Source organism: Bos grunniens, chromosome 26 (genome assembly GCF_055505025.1).
Source record: "Bos grunniens cultivar Pamir isolate PY7600 chromosome 26, Bosgru_T2T1.0, whole genome shotgun sequence".
Taxonomy (NCBI): Eukaryota; Metazoa; Chordata; class Mammalia; order Artiodactyla; family Bovidae; genus Bos; species Bos grunniens.
This window is the reverse complement of record NC_141190.1, coordinates 25,860,671-25,878,987: the sequence shown is the minus strand read 5'-3', so window position 1 is coordinate 25,878,987 and position 18,317 is coordinate 25,860,671. Positions and strand designations below refer to the sequence as shown.

Genomic DNA, 18,317 nt, shown 5'->3' with positions numbered 1-18,317 from the left:
TTTTCTGAAAGGTGATATAGCTATTATTTAAATTCAAGAGCCACTATACAGGAGAGTGGGTAGGCCAATGTCTTTTTCTTATGCAAATATATATACATCTGTGTGTGCTGCCAAAATAATGTCAGTCTGAGACCTACTACAGAAAAGAACAATGAACTGATTACTTAACCTTCCTTCCACTTAAAATAAGCTATTTGTTTACCTTGAAGGTTGTAACTTAATTAGAAGCTACTGGTGATGAAGAAATTGCATTTGAGTTTCACAAACTTGCAACTCATAAGCCAGCCAGAGACAAAGTCAAGAAGTTTATAAGGAAATATTGATGATAATGATAAGGTCAGGCCCTTACAAAACACTCACTCAGCTTTGAAAGAGGAGTGCAAAGAATTCGTGAGTGAGTTACACTCAGCAGCTGGCATTTAACCAGTGCAGGGACTATTTCAGAGAAGGGCATTCATTAGTAGACGAGTAAGCAGACACCACGGGTGGTAACTAACTCGAGGGAAATATTTGTAGCATTTACGACAGTATCAACATCCACTAAATGGAAAAAATTTTGTTCCAAGAGCTTAGTTTGAACAATCATCTTTAATCTTTTATAAATTGAAGTGAACAAGGTGAACAAATTGGGGTAATATTATCGTTATTATTATAAGAGAAAATTCAATAGGAATGTAGCTATTTTTTTTCTGAGCTCTATAAATATTTATTTTCCCAACAACAAAAAAATATTTCATGGAATAGGGAACTATCAAACTTTGTATTAATGAACTTGAGAAGCAACATTTGATCCTATTACATTTTCCTGAGTGAATATTAAATAATTTTCCCAAGTTGGATAGCAATGCTTAGAATACAATGATAAGGGCTAAGAGATGTTACTTTTCTTGGTTAAAAAAAATAATGAACTTATGAGTCAAGCTGTCCTCTCTAGAAGTGTGAGCCCTACTCAGTTCTCAACAGAGAGAGCTCTTCCTACTACAGAGAGAGAGGTCTTGGTACTAGAAGGAATTACCTACGGATTCAACCCAAATGCCTGAACTTGTGTTTTAGTTCTTCTGAATCCTACCCATCCTTACTTACTCACTTTCTTGATTCCAACCAAATACAGTCTTCAGAGCACTCCCTACGTCTCCTGAATTCCAGGCTTGGTCAGAGTTTTCTCATCCCTTGGCTTTCCTCCCATCACTTCTACTCCTGCTCCTGGCATCCTTTCTTCAAGGATCAGCCCTCATGCCACCTATGGTATGAAGACCCCCACCCCTGCTCACACACTGGGGGTGTGGAGGCTCCATCCAGCCTCAGGATTCCAGCAATGCAGAGTCAGCATCCTTGTCCAGGCATTGCTTAGATTTCTGATGATATGTGGACGATCTAAACTCCTTACCTTGATTATGATCTCCCAGAGGACAGAGACCATGTAATAACACTCTGTGTACTTATTAAAGTATCTGGAAAATGAGCAGGTAAAAGAGAAGCATATTGGTGATAGAAACCCAACTTGGTGCTTCCAGGTACTAGCTGTGTAGCTGAGTAATGTATTTAATTTAATACTATTCATTATACCTCCTCATCTAAATCATCTGGTCTACTACTGTTACCTAGGAGTTGGATGATGTAATGTACATTAAATGAAGGGGTGGATAAAGAAATGGATGAAGAAAGGGGTATAAAACCATGCATAGCAACTTGTCCCAATATTTTCCACTGAAAAGTTTTCCATTAATAGGGTAGGAAGCTGTCCTTACCACAAATGCCTGACTGGCAGAGGTGTGTGTTTCATGGCCACGAGGGCGCCACCCCAGTCTAGGAACCAGACATTGTACTCTTCATCAAAGATCTGGAACAACAACAACAACAACAATCATAGCAACACCTTACATTTGCATGGTGCTTGAAAGTTTACCAAGATTTTCACATATATTGTTTCATCTAGATTCTGAGCCTTCCAACAATCTTATCAAGAAGTTTGACAAGCAATGTCATCCTCATTTAACAGATGAAAAAATGGGCTAGCAGAGAACAAATAACTGTCAACTGTCCCTAATCCACTCAAATGGCATTTCCAGGGTTCTTTCCCCTCGTACTGTGAGTCAGTGTGCCACAAGAAATTCAGGCAACAAGACCCATGCTCAACTAGATAACCCAATGGAAAACATAGCTTCAAAAAACTTTTTCATCTTTTCATCTGAGTATGTTACTAGTCAGCTTTCTCTTTCTCGTCTTTTCAAATGAGACGTTTGCTAATTTATAAATGGTCTCTGTCTCATTCAGTCATTCGGTCATGTCAGACTCTTTACGACCCCTTGGACTGTGGCATGCCAGGCTTTCCTATATTCCACCATCTCCCGGAGTTTGCTCAAACTCATGTCCATTGAGTCGGTGATGTATCTTATAGTAGGGTTATAAACTTTCTAGGAACTTAAAGGACAATCCCTTTTAGACATGTGGACATTAAAGTCTACATGATAACTGAGTTCTCAGACTTAGCCACCACATCCTAATTTCCCATGCTTGAATGAAGACTTAAGTTTAGTGCTTGGGGATCCTTACGCTACATGTTCAATGGGATACCATGCTTCCTGAGATGCAGAGTTACTCATTCTTTGATTCATTCATTTGCCCATTACCTATCAATCTTTCCACTCACTCATCGATTTATTCAGTGATCCATCCATCCATCTGCATACGCATTTACTAAGCACCTACCATGACGCAAGTCTCAGAGCCTTAGCTCAGACCTAACTCCACATACAGCAACACTTCTACAATTTATAACTTTTAAGTCTTCAACCTAAGACAGAAAAAATTGTCTGCACCAAAGAACAAGTTCTCTCCTCTAGATCTTCTAGAGAAAAGTGGAATTAGAGAATTCCTCCAGTTCTTAACCACTAATGGTGGCTCTTACAAGCTGGATGGAGAGGTTGGGGTGGTGGGTCAAGTGAGACGTACTAGAAGGGGTAAAAAGATATAAGCAGAGTTAAAAAGGAGGGGATAGGAGGGATGGTGTCCCCTGTAAATATGACTCAGAGAACACCATAGAGAAAAGCAAATGGACTCTCGGGCCTAAACCTTTCAATTGGTTTTCTTCTTATATTTGCCTTTAAATGTCCACACTAATGGTGTGTTTTTTTATATTCCAGATATAAACATAGACTCTGAGTCTGAGTTCAAAAGTGGACTCCATGAATAGAAGCACTGGATCAAAGTCTGAGAGTAAGGACTACAAGAAGATTCTCAGTACTGAGGAAAAGAAGTTATTTTTCTTCATACTATCCTCTCTAAAATAGTATTCTGGCCACTTCTAACTCTTGCCCTGTTCAGCACTGTAGTGGAAGCTGGAATGCTTAGTTGTTTGGGAAAAGAGACAAGGAAACCAAAGTGGTGACAACACAAGGAAGGAATGTTGCAGTGGCCACCTGGCCAGGTGAGCTATTTCTTGTATTCAGGGACAATATTTTGTCTGTTGTGAATTTCTGGACCAGAAGAATTTACGTTCCAATTTCTACCCCATTTGGCACTTATAAGAGAGTATCTTATGTTTTGAAAGTATGTTCTTATTTATGTGTCTGTTCCTCATCTAGTTGATTCCATTGTGGGCAGGAATCTTCATTTATTCTTTGGAGTAGACCTTATAGTAGTTAACATAGGAGTTGTGTCTAGCATGTCCTTGGTAATTTTTTTTTTTTTTTTTGATAAGTGGTAGTAGTGGAAGTGATGGCAATGGGGGTGGCGATGATGATGATGTTGGTGATGGTGATAATCTTCACCAAGGGACCCAAACAGAAAGTTGTGCAAGCAGATTTCAGATAGTTGCTTCATCTTCATCATTAAGACATTCAATACTCATCCTTTTTCTTCCTCAGATAGAAACCTCATCTTTAAGGTTTAGTAAAATGTCAACTCTTCTCGTGAAGTCTTTCCCAGTTTGCCCAAATAGAATTAATTTCTTCCATTTCTCTGCAAGCTGATAATGACATTAAAATAACACAATCTAAGCTACAATTATTTATGAACCCGTTTCCTCTACTTAATTTTGAGCTCCATGGGAAAAGGGACTCAAAAGTATTCAATGGCCTCATCAGGTTTATACTTGACACCTAGTTGACACTGTATAAGTCTGTGTCATCCAATATAGTAGCTACAAGAAACAATTTAAATTTAAATTGATTAAAATAAAATTAAAAATTCGCTCCTGTCACCCTAGCCATATTTCAAGTGTGCAACAAACATAAAGGACAGCATACACACAGCACATTTTCCTTATTGCTGAAAGTTCTATTGGACAGCACTACAAACAAAAATGTTTGTACAACTGAGTTAATTTTTCATATGGTCATATATCTATTAAGCAGTCTCATCCTTAACTAAGGTTAGGCCGACATATTATTTAAGCCATCACAGATGGCTTAAGCCACTTCCGTGGCTTTGCTGGTCTTAGTATTCTATACCCTTCACCTTGTAGATAAAGAAACAGATCTAGAAAGGTAGAGAGACGTGCTTGCCAAGATCCCGTGGCACATTAATGATACAAAATTGTTTTATTGATTGTATCCCCTCACACAGGCATGGTAATTAAGCATCTGGTGACTGTTCCATACCATTTGCTGAATGAAAGAATGAAAAAACTAGGGAAACCCCAGTTCTTCTTATTCCTTGCCCAGCTCTTCCCATTTTACCCCATTGCTCATCGATTCTTCCAGCTACTTTGACCAAACAGAATTGCTGCTTCAATTTTTTTTTTTTTTTTTACAAACAAAAAGTCACAATGAGCCTGAGAATCCATTGATAAGAGAAATATTGGCAGAATTTGCCCTAAATATCTCTTCCCTGTTCCCGAATCTCTCAGTTACCTGTCTCCATGTGTTGCCCCCATCAGAAGAGATGAACACACTGATGTCAGTATATGAGAGCTCCGGACCAATGTTGCCTAAAACAGAAGCAGATTATTTGAAAATGTCAGGAGCTTTACAGATTACGTGTGCTTGGGGTTGAGGAAAGGGGTAGCAGAGAGTACAGGTTTTCCAAGTTATGTTTAGAATATATTTATGCAGTTTTTTCTTGGTGTCATATTAGAACCCCAGCAGGAAGATAACCTAACATGGAAAACAACAAATGAATAAATAATACAAGAGGGACGCCTGTTTAAAAGACAACACCCAAAGACCAAATATCGATTAGCCTGGATCTCTGGAACTATTCATTCTGTATTCCATCAGTCTCTCCAAAATTGATCTTGATGATGGCAAAGACCAGAAGAGTAAACAATTATGCTAGCCTAGGAACACCTTCCTTCTCATATGTAATTTTAGGTTAAGAAAAACCGGTGTATGTGTGAGTATGTATATGTGTGTGTGTGCACATATGTGTATCTGTTTCCAAGTTAAACCTGTCAAAATATTTCTTGTGTGCCAGGCCATTGAATAAACCAACGGTACAGAATATGTAACCAAAGTGATAGAGTTTCCAGAAGAAGATGACAATATTTAGCAGACCGCGGTCGTCAAGTACCTGGAGAAGGAAATGGCAACCCATCCCAGTATTCTCACCTGGAGGATCCCATGGACAGAGGAGCCTGGTGGGCTACAGTCCATGGGGTCACAAGACTTAGCAACTTAGCGACTAAGCCATGGTCATCAAGCATGGTGGGAGAAGTCACCTGGATTACACCTAGACTGACCACAATTCCTGTCTTATTCCTTCACACCTTTTCCCTCTCCCCTTCTTTTTCTTCCCTTTGCATCACCTTGTGGTTATATTTGTAAAAACAAGAAAGTAGTTAAGATTTTCTAGCCTATCCATATTGCCCAAGTTTACCCACAAACCCTCTGGTCCCAGAACAAATGTCCCAAACTTAAAAGTGAGCTGCTCAATAAATAATTGTACAACAGATGAATGAGGAAACACGTGACTGAATTATGTTATGATGTTGATGTGCATTTGGGGAGGTCTTTAGAAGCAGGAGAGTGCCCTAAACATGTAAGAATTTATCATTGAGGCTGATATTTTTTCTTTAAAAATAGCAGGAAGGGAATGTTAGCTCCCACACATCTGTAGCCTAAATAAGAGCACAATAAAAATGCAGTAATGAAAATGTTAATTGAGCTCCTGACATTTAATGCTTCAAAATGAGAAATTAAAGCCAGGCTACAGCTTGTCAAGCTCACATCAGCATCAGGGAGCACACAGCTAGCCAACTTGTTTTGACACTCAGACTTCCAAAAATAACCCTAGGGCTCAGGGCTCAGGCAGTCAGTACCAGTGGAGAGGGTAGTGACATGGTGAACAGTTCTGAGGATCTATGTCTAGAATCTGGACTTCAACTCTTCAGATGCAGGTTTTGGAAGACACAGAAATGAAGAAAGTAAAGAGGGACGGGACAGAGAATGTCAACCTGTCCTTTACTTATGGCCACCTGGAGCACTGTGCCAAATATTCTGAGCCCATGTTTGGTTTCAACAGAGCAGAGTTTGGTGACCGATAAGTAACATCTACCAAGGGTGGTAGAGAGGCAGGGAGGCAGGTGTATGTATAGCCCCCCAAGAGCTAGAATCTGCCGGCCCTGTAAGGGCTTAGCATCTGTTACATCCTCTTTAGGAGCTGGTTCTGCCTATATCTTAAACCTCTCTTGCAAAGCTCAAGGAGACTGATTTTGGAGGCATGGTGATGATGAGAATCCAAGGCTCCCAGTGAAGCTTGCTTTAGAAATATCTTGGGTCAATTGAAAGGATCCCTGAAAGAAATGCTACTGATCACAGACCAAAAGTCAGTTCCCAGAGGAAAGGACAGAAAAGGGGGTGTCCAGGATGACTTGATCTTTGAACACATTCCATTCCCAATTGGACCTATAGGAAGGAAACCTCTGAGGGAGAGTCTGGATTACGGTGTGAGAGAAGGAAGATCTGAATGCTGTGCCTCACTTGTTACAGTGAAACTGGATGAGGGCTCCCAGTGTGGCCCCAGGCCAGGCTAGAGGAAGAGGCAGCTGGTCCCCCTTGGAGTGGTGTGATAGGAGAAATGGGGAGAGCCATGGAAAACAGGGAGCTCCTCACAACAACAGCTTAGCTGGTCAATCACACAGGTTCTACGGCCCATCTGGGCAGCTGTCAACAACATGCTTTTAGCCTTATGTCCTCCCAAGGTACCTTTCTACTTAAGGCTTTATTTAGACACTCCCGGAAAAGAGAGCACGTCAAGGCTGTATATTGTCACCCTGCTTATTTAACTTATATGCAGAGTACATCATGAAAAATGCTGGACTGGAAGAAACACAAGCTGGAATCAAGATTCCTGGGAGAAATATCAATAACCTCAGATATGCAGATGACACCACCATTATGGCAGAAAGTGAAGAGGAACTCAAAAGCCTCTTGATGAAAGTGAAAGTGGAGAGTGAAAAAGTTGGCTTAAAGCTCAACATTCAGAAAACGAAGATCATAGCATCCGGTCCCATCACTTCATGGGAAATAGATGGGGAAACAGTGGAAACAGTGACATACTTTATTTTTTTGAGCTCCAAAATCACTGCAGATGGTGACTGCAGCCATGAAATTAAAAGACGTTTACTCCTTGGAAGGAAAGTTATGACCAACCTAGATAGCATATTCAAAAGCAGAGACATTACTTTGCCAACAAATGTCCATCTAGTCAAGGCTATGGTTTTTCCAGTGGTCATGTATGGATGTGAGAATTGGACTGTGAAGAAGGCTGAGTGCCAAAGAATTGATGCTTTTGAACTGTGGTGTTGGAGAAGACTCTTGAGAGTCCCTTGGACTGCAAGGAGATACAACCAGTCCATTCTGAAGATCAGCCCTGGGATTTCTTTGGAAGGAATGATGCTAAAGCTGAAACTCCAGTACTTTGGCCACCTCATGCGAAGAGTTGACTCATTGGAAAAGACTCTGATGCTGGGAGGGATTGGGGGCAGGAGGAGAAGGGGACGACAGAGGATGAGATGGCTGATTGGCATCACTGACTCGATGGACGTGAGTCTGAGTGAACTCCGGGAGTCGGTGATGGACAGGGAGGCCTGGCGTGCTGCGATTCATGGGGTCGCAAAGAGTCGGACTCGACTGAGCGACTGAACTGAACTGAACTGGAAAAAAGAGAGAGAGACAGAAACACAAAGAGACAGGGGGAGAATCTTAACATGCTCTGAGGTTAGAGATGCTTCTCTCACCACCACTGATGTCCACTCAGGGTAATTAAATGCAAGAGGAAGCAGACAGTACAGGAAAGCACCTCCATGGAGGGGACAACATAAGGGTATGAACATTCAGAGTGTACAGGAAGCATGGCAGGGAGCCTGGAGTAGCTGTGGGGCTGGCAGGTAAAGGGGCTCGGGACTAGGTCTGGCCGAATGGCTACTGGATGGACTAGACTTGGAGGCAGAGGGAGTGTGAGTGAGGGCAAGATACCTGTTCCTCCTGCCCTCTACCTCTTCACCCATAAATCATAGGGCCATTTGCAATCACAGCAGGAAAGTGCTCTGTACACCTTAAGAACCTGGAAGGATGTATGGTCTCGGTGACCAGCTTGAAACCACAGTGTAAGGATACTTAGTACTCTGGTGCTTCTGCTGCTAAAAAGCAAATGCCAAACTCTCCAGACTGGAATTCTATCTGCCTTTGGAGGTGGTCTCAACAGACATAAGAGATGAATCCCGGCAGGCACTGTCATCCATGCCGCTTCCCCGACCCCTGGTCTCAGTGGGAGATAGGAGAAGGCAGTGAGGAGTGAAGGTGAGAGGGACCAGGGCCATTGACACCTGAAGGCAGGAGACATGCATGGATCTGGAAAAGGCTTCTGGAGAGACAGGTCCATCCAGACCACTGAAGGCATCCTCGGCTAAGTTTGTACTTATTTTTCTGATAGTGAAACGACCTTCAGGGAGAACTGGCAAGCAGGGTAAGGAGAAGCTGGGAATAAGGAGACATCTGTCAGTGACCCAGTAAAGGCTTTTCATGAGGATCTTGTCAGCTGTGTTATGCCCCTCTTGATGCACTATGCAAAGTTACAAGAGTTACAAGGGGAGAATATTAGTAAATTCTCATGGAAATGGGCAAAAGAAGTTTCAGAATCCAGTCTTGAATGCCTATGTGTTTGTTAGCTCATAAAGACTTAGTTAGAGTAATTTCGAGCCCCATGATGGTTGTAGGTGATACCGGCCATAACTAACCCTCCTGACTATGCTCTGAGCCCTCAGCGGGATCTTGTAGGCACACTCTCCAATCTCTAATTCTTACAACACCCTCACAAGGCAGGGAAAGATAACTTGATTTGCAGATGAGGAAAATGAAGCACAGAGGTTAAAGAACTTGGTCAAATTCTTAAGGCTCATAAGTGTCAGAGCTCAGCTTGGAAAGCAGGCCTGCAGAGTTCCTAAGTGCATTCATTCATTCTGGAGATGCACACTGAAAGCACATTATTTGTGGATTTCTATTGAAAGACGTGTACAAATCATGTTCTTCTGGTGCAATAAGAGCAGTTCTAAATTTCTGTAATATTAATGATGATATTATAAAAGGTATCATGTATTGAGCATTCAATATCTCCTAGGCACTGTTTTGAACGCTTGAAACCCATCACTTTGTTTAATACTCCAGTTCCATTATGTCGGTACTCTTTTTTCCACTGTCAGTGAAAACACCAATGTTTAGAGTGGCTAAGCCACAGAAAGAAATCCTGGCTACATAGTTAGCATTTACATAATGATAACTTTTATTATTTTTTTTCCTTTTTTTTACAATTTATTTTTATTGGAGGATAATTACTTTACAATATTGTGACAGCCTCTGCCACACATCAACATGAATCGGCCACGGGCATACGTGTGTCCCCTCCCTACTGAAGCCCCCTGCCACCTCCCTTTCTACTCCATCCCACAGGGAACCCAAAGTCTGTGCTCTGTAACTTTTATTATTGATTACTGTTCTCCAGTGTTCCTTCCACTCCAGTCCAGGGCCTCCTGTAGGCCTGGAGGAGAGGCAAAGTATAGCAGTCCCACAGTTGGGAGGCCTAACAGACATGGATGATGGAGTGTGGGGGTCACTACCCCCGTCAGGAACATAGTACCAGAGCCTGCCTTCAACACTCAGTGTGCTGGGCTCCCTGAAGCCAGTGGTGTTAAATATGGTGGATCCAGTTTCTATGGGTGGAGAGTTGACTGAGGTGTCTTCAGAAGGCTATGACAGCTGTCACCCCAATTCGAGTGGATGGTTACTGGTGGTATTTAAAAGTTCGTGCAGTTGAAGGGTTGGAGAAGGAAGTCATGGCTAGCAGAGCAGTAACTCCAGGGCCTGGAGCTTCAGGTTGATGAGTTTATCATCTCGGCGGGTCTCTGTGAATTTATCTACTTTCATTAGAAAAAAACTGCCTCATACCAGAGCCCTAACTTCGAAGATTAGAGGCCTGCTTTGCTTTATGCCATTAATGTATTCCTGAAAAGGTGTATGGAAATCAAATGCATGCTAATCAGAGCACTTTCCCCAGGAGACTTTCGTTTTCATCTCGGAGTTGTTTTATCTTCATTTCTGATTGATGTTCAGTGGACAGTGGTTCCAACAATGCAACCTGGAGTTTCTCTGCCCTTTCCCCCAGGCCCTCAGCCAAGTGGTTAACCATGTGTAAACAAATCTTTACATGCACCAGAGACCTCCTGATTAAAAACAGCTCTGGGGTGAAACCTTTTGTAAAGAATCCTCTGTGCAAAGAGAAAACTACCCCAAACTTATACTTGGTGAGCTAAGAAGCTCATATATCACATTTTCTCAAAGTGAGAATTCCCTATTGCAAACAACCTTTCTGATCAGTTAGATGACTTGAAAAGGAACTCTGGCCTCTAGCTAACACAGGGGACTGCGCTATGACCACGTGAAATGTTGCATTTACCAAAAGTTACAAGGTTCTGGAGCTCTTTGCCTGGGTTATTAGGTTGGCCTTGCAGTTCCACAAATTCTGCCTGTTTTCTGGGATGAATGCCCACAGCTTTTATCTGACGCTCAAATGATTACAAAGAGGTCATGACACATGCCAGAAGCCCTCAGTAAGAAGAAGCTCAGTCTTCCTTACCTGTAGCCACCACGAGCCCTGGAGCTGTCTCCTTGCTGGAGATTCTTCCTGAGGAATATGGATTTTCGGAGATCTGCAAGTGTAGGTGTAGGGAGCAGAAAGGCTAAAATGGAGAAAAAGAAAGTAGTTTCATTCCTGGGAACTTCATTCTTGTCAGGGAACTCCTGACATGCATCCCTGGCCCACCAGATACAGGGCTCGCAGGTGCCAACCTTCTAGGAACAGCAAGGGTTAGATGTGAGTCACTTACTCACTGCCCCAAGAGATGACCTGGGGCAGGAGTCATCTCTCCCTGAACAGCTGATAGAATCACATCAGAACCTGCCCTGAGCACCATTCATAGGCCCCTTCTTGTCCCTGCTCCCACCACAATTGTATGCTTCCCCTTTCTCATCCCGACTCTATCTATCGAGGTCCAGTTCATGGTCAGCCTCATGAAGCCTCCTGACCATTTCTTCCCACCCACAGGATGACACTGGTCTTCTCCCATCTTTCACCGTGGCCATCACACTCTGCTTCTTGGAGCTCTGTGGGGGCCACTGGGAGCAGTGGAGGGGGAAGTGAAGAGAGACAGTCTTGACCCTCTACCCTCTTCTTCAATCAGATGGTCCCTCTTTCTGCTTCATGTGTTTGGTTCCTGTTTATAATTTTACTTTGAATTTCACTTAAATTGTCTGAAGCCATTATCTGAAATTTGTATAAGTTTGTCTTCTTTACTTATTTATCCCTAGTTGAGTTTCTTTAAAAGGATTAGGGATTTAGAGAGATGTAGACACATAATAGGAGAAGGCAATGGCACCCCACTCCAGTACTCTTGCCTGGAAAATCCCATGGATGGAGGAGCCTGGTAGGCTGCAGTCCATGGGGTCGCTTAAGAGTTGGGCATGACTGAGCGACTTCACTTTCACTTTTCACTTTCATGCATTGGAGAAGGAAATGGCAACCCACTCCAGTATTCTTGCCTGGAGAATCCCAGGGACAGAGGAGCCTAGTGGGCTGCCGTCTATGGGGTCGCACAGAGTCGGACACGACTGAAGCGACTAGCAGCAGCAGCAGCAGACACATAATAAAAAATATATATAAAAAAATTGTGAAATTGGGGAAAGGAGAAAATTAGGTTAATAAAATAAGATGAATCCATGGGTAAGATTTAGGGAGTGGGGAATTCTTGCTGTGACCAGTTCTTGGACACAGGCAGGCATATGTCTCTGACCTTCCTAGTACCCCAAGCCAAAAACATGGAGCTGGACTGAAAACTACAAAAGGAAAAGGCCATGTTAATCCCATTTACCACCATACTCCCAGTTTTTAACATAATGTCTGGAATATCCAGTAAGTAGTGAAAAGCAACTTTTTTTGCAAAGGAGAAACATAATCATTTCTGGGACTGTAGAAATGTTTCTCACATTTGTCCTCTTTAAGAGGGCACTGAGGGTTGTGAATTTCATTGTTAATGATATGGCTTCCCTCCTCATTTGGAGTTGCGGCCCCTGAGAACAGAGATCATGTCTTATACATTAGATCCTCCATGTGCCTATGTCAATATCCCATATAGCTGGAACCCTGGGAATGCTGAGAGATTAACTCTTGTCCATGTGGACATACCAGCCTGCATTTCTTGGGCTTCTAATGCAGCTTTTACTTACCTTACCCATTTTCAAGCACTTATCAAATGGCATCATATCAGTATCAGCTAATAGGTATTTACCACTACTGAGCTCTGCCTGGGACCCTTGGGCACAGGCTTTCTCCTATGCGTCTTTCTCTTACTAGAAGTTGTAGCACATAGTATATTCTCAAGTAAAAGCTTGTGGAATCCAACTGAACTTTCCATCCAGACGATATGGCAGTCTGAGTCCACAGATCAATGCCCTAGGAGTTGTAGGAAATCCCTGCCCAGCACCAGGCACCTTCCTAAGGCCTCTCTGGTGGAATAAGGCCCCTGATGGAGCATCCCCAGGTAAGTAGTCTGCCCTGTGGTCTCACATGAGACCGGGACACTGACCAGCAGGCAGTGTACTGGGTTTCCTCTCAGGTCCATATCTGGAGCTTGCAGGAGGCGCCAATCCCTGCCTTTGTTGTAGGTGATGTATGTCTTCACCTGGTCATCCACCTTCTTGTTTGCCAGGAATATCCCTTTGATACCGGCTACCTAGGAAAAAGGGCGAAAGATGGAGAACCACGTTGGGCCAAAATGCTTATAGTTTTGGAGAAGCCTAGGGAGAAATCCCCTAGGATTGTCCACAGTGTGTTGGAGAACACAAGAGGAAAAGAGGAGGAGCATGGTGAGAAATGTCACATTCCACATGGTCTACAGGAGATGTTTAAGCTCATTATTCTTGCCTGGAGAATCCCAGGGACAGAGGAGCCTGGTGGGCTGCCGTCTATGGGGTCACGCAGAGTCGGACATGACTGAAGCGACTTAGCAGCATCAGCAGCTGCTGGCCTCCACACAACCCCCCCACTCCTTCAACCACCTCCTGCCACAAACCAGATATTCCATCCTCCTCTTACTCATCTTCTTTGCCCCACTCTACACATCTCTGTACTTTGTTCAGAGGACTTTACCCTTAATTAACTTTTTATCCTTAATTAACCACCAAAATTTCCTCTGGGGTGGAAGTGAATGATAGCAAACCCAAGTAGTTACTCCTAGAGAACATTTGAGATTAGCCAACATATACTATATATAAAATAGATAAACAAGAAAGACCTGCTGCATAGCACCAAGAAGTATATTCAGTATCTTACAATAACTTATAATAATGGAAAAGAATTTGAAAAAGAATACACATATTCATATACATATATGTATAAATGTATACATATGTGTGTATATATATATATATACATATATATATAACTGAATCACTTTTCTGTACACCTGAAATATTGTTCAGTTCAGTTCAGTTGCTCAGTCGTGTCTGACTCTTTGCGACCCCATGAACCGCAGCACGCCAGGCCTCCCTGTCCATCACCAACTCCCAGAGTCCACCCAAACCCATGTCCATTGAGTTGGTGATGCCATCTAGGCATCTCATCCTCTGTCGTCCCCTTCTCCTCCTGCCCTCAATCTTTCCCAGCATCAGGGTCTTTTCAAATGAGTCAGCTCTTCGCGTGAGGTGGCCAAAGTATTGGAGTTTCAGCTTCAACATCAGTCCCTCCAATGAACACCCAGGACTGATCTCCTTTAGGATGGACTGGTTGGATCTCCCTGCAGTCCAAGGGACTCTCAAGAGTCTTCTCCAACATCACAGTTCAAAACTATCAATTCTTCAGCACTCAGCCTTCTTTATAGTCCAATACTCACATCCATCCATACATGACTACTGGAAAAACCATAGCTTCGACTAGACAGACCTTTGTTGGCAAAGTAATGTCTCTGCTTTTTAATATGCTGTCTAGGTTAGTCATAACTTTCCTTCCAAAGAGCAAGTGTCTTTTAATTTCATGGCTGCAATCACCATCTGCAGTGATTTTGGAGCCCAGAAAAATAAGGTCAGCCACCATGTCCACTGTTTCCACTTCTATTTGCCATGAAGTGATGGGACCAGATGCCATGATCTTAGTTTTCTGAATGTTGAGTTTTAAGCCAACCTTTTCACTCTTCTCTTTCACTTTCATCAAGAGGCTCTTTAGTTCTTCCTCACTTTCTGCCATAAGGGTGGCGTCATCTGCATATCTGAGGTTATTGATATTTCTCCCAGCAATCTTGATTCCAGCTTGTGCTTCCTCCAGTCCAGTGTTTCTCATGATGTACTCTGCATATAAGTTAAATAAGCAGGGTGACAATATACAGCCTTGATGTACTCCTTTTCCTATTTGGAACCAGTCTGTTGTTCCATGTCCAGTTCTAACTGTTGCTTCCTGACCTGCATATAGCTTTCTCAAGAGGCAGGTCAGGTGGTCTGGTATTCCCATCTCTTTCAGAATTTTCCACAGTTTATTGTGATCCACACAGTCAAAGGCTTTGGCATAGTCAATAAAGCAGAAATAGATGTTTTTCTGGAGCTCTCTTGTTTTTTCCATGATCCAGCGGATGCTGTCAATTTAATCTCTGGTTCCTCTGCCTTTTCTAAAACCAGCTTGAACATCTGGAATTTCATAGTTCATGTATTGCTGAAGCCTGGCTTGGAGAATTTTGAGCATTACTTTACTAGCATGTGAGATAAGTATAATTGTGCAGTAGTTTGAGCATTCTTTGGCATTGCCTTTCTTTGGAATGAAAACTGAGCTTTTCCAGTCCTGTGGCCACTGCTGACATTGTAAATCAACTATATTTCAATAAAAATTAAAAAATAAATAAAAACAGAGAACATAGGATTTTGCTCAGAGAGGGTTTGTAGACAGGTTTTCAAGGCATCAAGGTATAATCTGTAATGGTGCTAAGTTGAAGTGTCCTGATTAGTAGTGAGGAAGATGTTCTCTTAAAAAGTTAATCAATAAGATAATTAAGGATAAAGGATCACAACAAACTGTGGAAAATTCTTAAAGAGATGGGAATACCAGACCACCTGACCTGCCTCCTGAGAAATCTGCATGCAGGTCAAGAAACAACAGTCAGAACTGGACATGGAACAACGAACCGGTTCCAAATTGGGAAAGGAGTATGTCCAGGCTATATACTGTTACCCTGCTTGTTTAACTTATATGCAGAGTACATCATCGGAGAAGGCAATGGCACCCCACTCCAGTACTCTTGCCTGGAAAATCCCATGGACGGAGGAGCCTAGTAGGCTGCAGTCCATGGGGTCGCTGAGGGTTGGACACGACTGAGCGATTTCACTTTCACTTTTCACTTTCATGCATTGGAGAAGGAAATGGCAACCCACTCCAGTGTTCTTGCCTGGAGAATCCCAGGGACGGGGGAGCCTGCTGGGCTGCCGTCTATGGGGTCGCACAGAGTCGGACACAACTGAAGCGACTTAGCAGCAGCAGCAGCAGCAGAGTACATCATGTGAAATGCTGGGCTGAATGAATCACAGGCTTGAATCAAGATTACCAGGAGAAATATCAATAACCTCAGATATGCAGATGATACCACGCTTGTGGCAGAAAGCAAAGAAGAACTAAAGAGCCTCTTGATGAAAGTAAAGAGAAGAAAGTGAAAAGTTTGGCTTAAAACTCAACATTCAAAAAACTAAGATCATGGAATCTGATTCCATCACTTCATGGCAAATAGATGGGGAAACAGTAGAAACAGTGACAGACTTTATTTATTTGGGCTCCAAAATCACTGCAGATGGTGATTGCAGCCATGAAATTAAAAGACACTTGCTCCTTGGAAGAAAATTTATGACCTACCTAGACAGCATATTAAAAAGCAGAGATATTACTTTGCCAACAAAAGTCCATCTAGTCAAAACAATGTTTTTTCCAGTAGTCATGTATGGATGTGAGAGTTGGACTATAAAGAAAGCTGAGCACTGAAGAATTGATGCTTATGGACTGTGGTGTTGGAGCAGACTCTTAAAAGTCCCTTGGACTGCAAGGAGATCCAACCAGTCCATCCTAAAGGAAATCAGTCCTGAATATTTATTGGAAGGGCTGATGTTGACGCTGAAACTCGAATATTTCAGACACCAGATGTGAAGCACTGAGTCATTGGAAAAGACCCTGATGCTGGAAAAGATTGAAGGTGGGAGGAGAAGGGGACGACAGAGGATGAGATGGCTGGATGGCATCACTGACTCAATGGACATGAGTTTGAGTAAACTCTGGGAGTTGGTGATGGACAGGGAGCCTGGCATGGTGCGGTCCATGAGGTTGCAAAGAGTTGGACATGACTGAGTGACTGAACTGAACTGAGATGTCTTCTATCTCGGATGACCCAGCTTGGTGACCTGGCCCCTATCATCGGCTGTGACACCAGTCACTGTGGACTTTGGATAATTCTTATTTTATCTTGGGTCTCAGCCAATTGTCACTTTAAAAAATGTGGAATAAGCCCTTCCCTTTCTTTTTTTCCTCTGTTGGTTGGCAAAGGATACCACAGATAATGTAGACCACTCTTGCCAGAGTTCCCCATGTATTGGGATTTGCATACCTTTGATATTCTGAAGGAAGAAGAGCATCACCACAAGTAGCTACAGACTGAGGAGATTTATCATCCAGAACGGTTCAAGACTAAGCACAGATTTGACTCACTTTTATTACTTCTCTGCCCACATCTGAGCAATAAGAAGAGATATTTAGAATGACAGCAATCTATGTTGTCTTAACTTTCCATTTAAGTTCCAAAGGAAAGGTAATTCAAATTGTTTAGATACATATAAACAAGACTTCAGCAGATTTTCTAGATAACACTATTAAAATTTTAATTGTATTCATCCTTACCCCCATTCTTTGAGGGTCATCGTGAATTGACGTGTATTGCAGTTCTGAGAGGATCCCAGTGGGAGCAAAGGGAAAGACTTTCATAGAAGTCAGCTCTTCTGTTTTGTTTGTTTGTTTGTTTGTTTGTTTGATTTTTAATGACATAATTTAGCTGATGAAATGAGAAGTGCTTTTTTTTTTTTTTTTAAGTAACCTGACTGACCTTGAAAGAGAATAAAGAATGCCAACCCAAATACAAAATAAATAAATAAATAACAAAAACCAAACAGGGCATGTCTGGAGGAGAACAGACTGGGAAGGACACCACTAGGGGAATTTGACAAAGGGCCAAGGGTGGAATTGATTACAATCCTATTGTGAACAGAGGGTGGGAAAGGACAGAAGGCAGGGTGGGGCGAGGGACAGTGGTGTCAGCCTTATGCCCTTTCCCAGTGGTACCCTCCCTGCCTTAGCTGCTCAGAGACAGTGCCGTTTCAGGAAGGCTGGTACCTCACATACTCGTCCAAGGTCTGTGAGGCTCTGCAATCACCTCAGTCTTTAAAACCAACTGCAAAGGTGTCTGTCTCAAACCCAGTTACTGATAATTCCTCACAGGGAATCGAATCTGAGTTTCCTTAGAACCTTCTGCCTAATGCAGGCCTTTTGTTATTCTCTTTAGACACAGGGCTGGTACCTTTTCTTGTGTATTACCAGTTAATAACGCCATATCTCTCTCTCATGCCGGTTGCCCCTCTCCATCGTGCACCAGAGGCCTTGCTATCTAATTTCTAGAACATAAATAGGTCAGAATCAGACTCTCATCTGTCACCTGCACACCCTGCCTCCTAGTTTGATGCATTCCAGCATGAATTACTAGCCACTCTGCTGCTGCTTGTGTTCTTCTGGATAAGTATGCTTGGAAAATATATGCC

At 42.6% G+C, this 18,317-nt stretch overlaps 1 protein-coding gene across 10 annotated transcripts in view; it reads right to left on the bottom strand.

The window, feature by feature from the left end:
• SORCS3 (sortilin related VPS10 domain containing receptor 3) overlaps positions 1–18,317 on the bottom strand; it is a 633,389-nt gene that overhangs the window by 91,348 nt on the left and 523,724 nt on the right. For all 10 annotated transcript variants that reach the window (XM_086377568.1, XM_086377569.1, XM_086377575.1 and 7 more), the window contains 4 exons: positions 13,076–13,222; positions 11,071–11,173; positions 4,854–4,930; positions 1,749–1,840 (listed from right to left, as the gene is read on the bottom strand). In XM_086377568.1, coding sequence (XP_086233694.1) covers positions 1,749–1,840; positions 4,854–4,930; positions 11,071–11,173; positions 13,076–13,222 — 419 coding nt within the window. The remainder of the gene's footprint in view (positions 1–1,748; positions 1,841–4,853; positions 4,931–11,070; positions 11,174–13,075; positions 13,223–18,317) is intronic.